This window comes from Chenopodium quinoa, unplaced genomic scaffold (assembly GCF_001683475.1).
Source record: "Chenopodium quinoa cultivar QQ74 unplaced genomic scaffold, ASM168347v1, whole genome shotgun sequence".
Lineage (NCBI taxonomy): Eukaryota > Viridiplantae > Streptophyta > Magnoliopsida > Caryophyllales > Amaranthaceae > Chenopodium > Chenopodium quinoa.
In genome coordinates, this window is record NW_018744991.1 from 3870636 (window position 1) to 3876725 (window position 6090).

The 6090-nt window shown below is 34.0% G+C and overlaps 1 protein-coding gene across 1 annotated transcript; it reads right to left on the reverse strand.

Annotated features, from left to right (window-relative positions):
* Positions 1-451: 451 nt before the first annotated feature.
* On the reverse strand, positions 452-769 carry LOC110707094 (chaperone protein dnaJ 11, chloroplastic-like). Its single transcript, XM_021885128.1, has one exon. The coding sequence runs from the start codon at positions 767-769 to the stop codon at positions 452-454; it is 318 nt and encodes a 105-aa protein (XP_021740820.1).
* Positions 770-6090: the final 5321 nt, after the last annotated feature.

The following is a 6090-nucleotide window of genomic DNA, read 5'->3' on the forward strand; positions in this document are numbered from 1 at the left end:
TCCATAATTACAAAACGTGGCCGGAAATATGGGTGGCTTGCTATAATTATATCGGAAATTGTGATTTGATGATCCGAGTAATTAGAAATACAAATTAGTAGTACTCCTACTTCGTAACAAGTAGTGTACTTTTCTTATTCACCAAAAATTGGCCTAAACTAAAGTCCTACCCTCCACCAAACCAAATTCATGAATTCCACAAAATTAACCACTTTTATAGAAAAGAAAAAGAGGATGAAGAATGTACATTGATGGTTTTTTTTGTTTTTACAAATTTTTTGCTTGACCTTGATTCTTCAAAGAGAAAGATCACACATAATTTTTTTTTACAGGAGTAATCAATTCATAATACAACTCCTTGATAGGTCATTTCATACTACCTACTACTAATGCATACTAATTCATACTAATTGTCAATTGTCTTTAATAGAAAAACAAAAAAAAGTAATGCCTACCAACACTGATCCGTTTCCCACCTTCGGGTGGGGCGACGACCAACTGTATAAAACGACGAGTTTGGATCTCCAATTCCAATACCAATACCAATACCAATTCCAAACCCTAACGACAAGTCGTAGAGAGCTCGAGCAGCAGGATCAGAGAGAGTTTCGTAGGCGTTATGGATCTGGATGAAATCACCGCCGTCCGATTTGGAAGAAGAGTCAGGATGATAGAGCTTCGCTAAGTTCCGATACGCCGCCTTGATTTCAAGGGCGGAAGCGTGGCGGTTGACGCGGAGAACTTCGTAGAAGCTGCCGGATTTACGCATCGGCGGAGATATTGATTGCACGGCGGCTCTACATCGGAAACGATGATTGGAAGGCGTCGGCGTGGGCGTGGGCGGATTGCAGGGGAAATTTAGGGTTTGCATCATGTAAAATCGAGAAGCAGTCTCTCTGCAATTGTAATTATATAAATAGAAATACAAGGGAAGGGAGGTTTAGAAAGGAGGAGAAATTGGCGGAGAACAAGGAGGAGAGGAAATGGTGTGTGTATCAACTATCAAATCATGTGTGTCGCAACCTCTTTTGTGTGACTTCTCTCACATTTATAGGACATTGGGAGATTCTGTTTTTTTTTTTTTTTTTCTTTTTCCCAAGGAATTGAGAATATATTTTATTGGAGTTGATTTTTATTTTTATATTTTTAAAAAATAGAATATGAAGGAGGGGTGGTGTAGGTCATTGGATAGGTTTGCAACTTTTTCCATGTTGGCTTGTGGTGGGGTCATTGTTTTTCATGTCTATTGTATTCAATTGAATTGGAAGTGTTCTAGAACCTGTTGTCCTTTTCATTTTCATTGTCATCTTTATTTCATACTCATCCTTCACAACCTTAGATCATGGATTATCTTCTCATCTTTCTCTTTGTTATCCCTAACCGCTTTATACTAAAATTTATCTCTATTGTCTTAATGATCATTATGTTTATTCAAATTTGAGAATTTTTTTACTATTGTAGCTTATATGGTTAAACTCAAGAATATTGTGGAGAAAACGGCTTAGACTTTGTATTCTATTAATCACAAATATATATTTAATACAATAGAATACATAACTTGCCTAAAACTCCTAAATAAGATAAACTTTCCAAATATACAATATTAACATAATTAAGAAAAACAAACACTAATATGTGGTATCAGAGCCAGACTCACGGTATGTGACCTCTAATGGTTTGAGTATATTGCCAGGCCCAAAGTTTTGGACTTTTAATGGCATTAAGTATTCTGGGCCAAATTGAATTAGATCAAGTGATCTTTGATTTAAAGTGACCTTACATGTGAGGGGGAGTGTTGAAGAATAAACCTCTCAAGTGTCACCACGTGTAAGTGTCTCACATTGGTTGAGTAAGAGAGAATTAAACACTTTATAAGGCTAAGGGGCTACTCCTCCTATTGTCATATGGTTTTGGGATGGAACCTCCTTAGACTTGTAAAGTGAACTTTCTCTCTTGATTTGGCCAAACCCGCGTTTAATATATATTGCAACACAATTTAGCAAATACATATTTCTCAGATTAAAGTTTGGAATATGATATATGTTATTTGATTGGGATATAGCATATTAATTTTTTGAATGAGCAATCTAAATTGATTCAATTTAAATTCAGAGCAATAAACAGCTCTAATAAAACATGCACACACATAATTATTAGTGAGTAGAAACAAAAAAAAAGGGGTGATAAAATAAAATTTCCCTACAAAGTAGAAAGCCCTAATGAAGTATTGTTGAAAAGATAAAAGAAGTGAAATGGTAAAAAAATGTAAAAGTTAATAGTATGGCAAAAAGAAAGGGGGCAAAGTAAGATAGTATAGGCAGATGAACCTTGGGAAATGGCAAGAGTGGCAGCAAATGGGATAGATGATGAGCTTAAATTGCTAAACAACCGGCGCCAATTATATTTAAAAAGGGCTTTGCAAATGGTTTGTAGAAGCCCATGGGGCCCACCAACATCACTCACGTCACGTGTATGGCTCTCTCATCACTTTTCATTCTTCCCTAACTCTCTACACTCTCTCAGTCTAGCCAAGTTGTGAAAAAACATAAAATAGGCTTTACTTTGATAGCCAAGTTGAGAATTGTGAGTGCGAGTGTATGTGTGGTCCTTAAGGTGTTCTAGAAGAGTTATAATTGTCTGAAATGTATTCCTTAAAAATACATGTCCCTCGATTACCATTCGCTGTGAGATTGCGATAGGGATATTTGAGATCACTCTAATTTGGATCACTAATACAATACTCTCACTATCTTAGCTACAATTATTTCTATTGTCCTTTTACATCTTTTTCTTTCTTTCTAATAAAAAATATATTCCAACTTCCTACTTTTCCGCTCATCATTTTTCTTACGAAATGATTCTACTTGATGTCAATTAGTATTATACAACTAGTGCTTATACTGTATGAAAACTAATGGATTAAAAACTAAAAAAAGGTTTTACTTTTCTTTTTTAAATAATATAATTAAACCCTACAATCAAGTAGTATTTGATAAGTTTGTTTGATGGTATGGGGAAAAAACAAAAGAAAAGGCAATAATGTAATCATCCAAGGAATTAAGCTTATTGCCCTTATTCCATCTTATTAACATAAATACAGTAGAAAAGAAATAAAATGATGTAGATAATAATTTGAGGGGATAGATCATAGATGGATCGGATTCGGATAATGTAATTAGGCAGGGGAAAATAATGTAAGCTAGCATGGCATGTGGCTTACTGTTGAAGCGTTTCTCTAGCTCGATTTTATGTCTCATCTTATCAATATTGTTGCTTTAAACTGGATGACAATATTGTTAAGGTCCGCTCCCAAATTCATTCATAATTGTCAATTGTGCATGCATCTCTTAAAAACCAGACTAGCTTAACATTCCACATGAAATAACCATCATATCATTCCTTTATCCACACTTGGGCCCCGTTTGGTTTAACGTAAAACATTTTCAAGGAAAAACACAATTGCAAATTAGTTTTCCATTGTTTGGTTGCATACAAGAAAAGTCCAAGAAAAATAAAAGATAAGAGTGGAAATGTAGGGATGAATGAGAGGGAAGTAAAAAAAGAGGTAAGAAAGAGAGAGGAAAATGTGACTTCCCTTGTTTTTGGAAGGAAAATGTTTTCCATCATTAAAGATGGAATTTTCCACCCCTGAAAAATTGTTTTCCACTCCTTAACAAACCAAACAAAGGAAAATGGGAAAAAATGGAAAATTCATTTTCCATGAAAACCTTTTACATCAAACCAAACAGGGCCTTGGTAATTGCCCACTTTTACGTAAGCTAAAAGCAGCTACAACTATTTTTTTTTTTTAAAATTTTATTTCCATCGTTATTAATCGTGTGAATATGTACATGGGCCAGGATTGTATAATTTATAGTCACTAGACTGATGTTAATATAGCCATGCATTGGTTCAATGGGCCAAAAAGCCCATGATCATTGTGGCCCAAATATGCATGGGTAAATCGTCATTTCGAATACAATGATTATGAGTCAATGATATTAGGATCTATTATTGAATACCAAAAATCCAACACTATAGCGGTATAGCCTAAGGGTTACACCTGTCCCTCTTCCAAGTAGACTCAACTAATAGACTACAAATGAATGTTGATTATTATTGGTCATATTATGAATAATAATTACCAGTTGTTCCAATAATCTCACAAGAATGCAAGCTCCAAGTCCAACAACTTATGGCAACTTAAACTAGATTGACTCGAAACCTAACTTAAGAAATGAAAACCAAACATTTATCAAAAATCTTTAGTATTATCTCAAAATGACATTAATGTGAGTTAGACGTAGTGATTGACAAGACTAGGTTTAGAATTATACATACATGTATTAGAATTTCTCTTAGCTTGCAATAGTTGAAAACAATGTATAGGAAGTTTCCTTAAAAGCAACTTAAGAAAACTAAAGTCCTAAATTTCAAAGAAATTATACATTTTTCTTAGGTCATGGTACAATAGAAACTATCGATCTACAAGGTAATGTTATCTATCACACAGTATAGGTACATTACAATCAAGCAGGATTGAATAACAAAAATTGATTTAGGGTTTTAGCTAAACCAAATATGTTATTATATTTACCTCTGTTTTTTTAAGTTGACACGTATTCCTTTTTAGGAAGTTTTTTTTTTTTTTTTTTTTTTTTTTTTTTTTTTTTTTTTTTTTAAATTTGACACGTTTCCTTTTTTTTGGTAAGCTTTATACCTTGTTTTTTTTAAGTGTACCCCACTTGGTCTATTATTCTCTCTCACTCTCTCTCCTCTCTTTAATATGTGTGTTTAAATTGAACGTGTCAACTAAATAGAAATAACCCCAGAAGATGGGGAAAAGATTTGGAATGGTAGGGGGATGGATTATGAAATTTTGACACTTTGGTACATCACATATTACCCTTATTGCTCGTTTTTCGAGGTTGTTTTATACCAGGAATGTGCTAATCACTTGACCCCGGGACATGGTGATTGAGGGACAGTTTTTGTTAATTGATGATGGAATATGAGATGAGATGTGAAATTTAGATTACAAGCATGAATAGTAGTATGATCACTATCCATAGTCTACCAATCAACACATCAATCAACACACATGTGAATAGTAGTATGATTATCCATAGTTACACCATATATAACATGTGTTCTTATCCAATCCCAATCCATATAGTGTGAAGTCACATCACACCAATATATGGCTATATGTCACTAATATTTTCCTTATATGAGATTATTATGCTCTTATGGCATCACTATTGTCAAGTCCTATTGTTTTGGGTAAAATTACCCATACCAAGTGGCCCAATAAGATGGTGACATGTGTCACCTTATAAGAGGTCCAAGATGGACCAATTGCTGTTCGACACGTGTCCCTCCAAGAATGTTGGGAAAAAGGAAGTCTTTACGGCCCAAATCTCGAGAAAGCCGCAATGCGGTGCAACCTATCAAAATTAGGTCAGGGCAACCTAAGAACGGGCATATTTACCAATGATCCTATAAATAAGGAGATTCCCCCATTTTGGTGGCACGTTCATTTATTATCGCATACACACATCTCAACATCAGAGAATTCATCACATGATCTCGTAATCCGAGAAAATCTAAATTTTACCTTTTCGCACTTTTAATTTTTTCGACCGATAATAACTTAATCGTCAGAGGTGGAGCTCCTAAAAACCAGAGTCTCCGTATTTTGCAGATACATACCGCTCCGGACCAATCTTGGCAATGTAACTCTCCCGAGTGACCAAAAAACACCCAAAACAACCATCATATTATGACATCACATTGTTATAAATATAATTACATAATATGATATCATTATACTTTTATGCCATCGTTAGATTTATATGACATCATTATTGTTAAGTCACTTCACGGAATATATTTATGATATCATTACATTCATATGACATTTTTATTGCCAAATAATATCACTTCCGTCACATTCATATGACATCATTATTGTCTAGTCACATCACTTCAATATACATTTGTGACATCATAATATACATTTATGACATCTTTATATTCATATGACATCATTATTGTCAAGTAATATCACTTCAGTATACTTTTGTGACA

Bases quoted from the DNA above. Each gene is read 5' to 3' on its own strand.
- LOC110707094 (XM_021885128.1), bottom strand. From the start codon at position 769: ATGCGTAAATCCGGCAGCTTCTACGAAGTTCTCCGCGTCAACCGCCAC.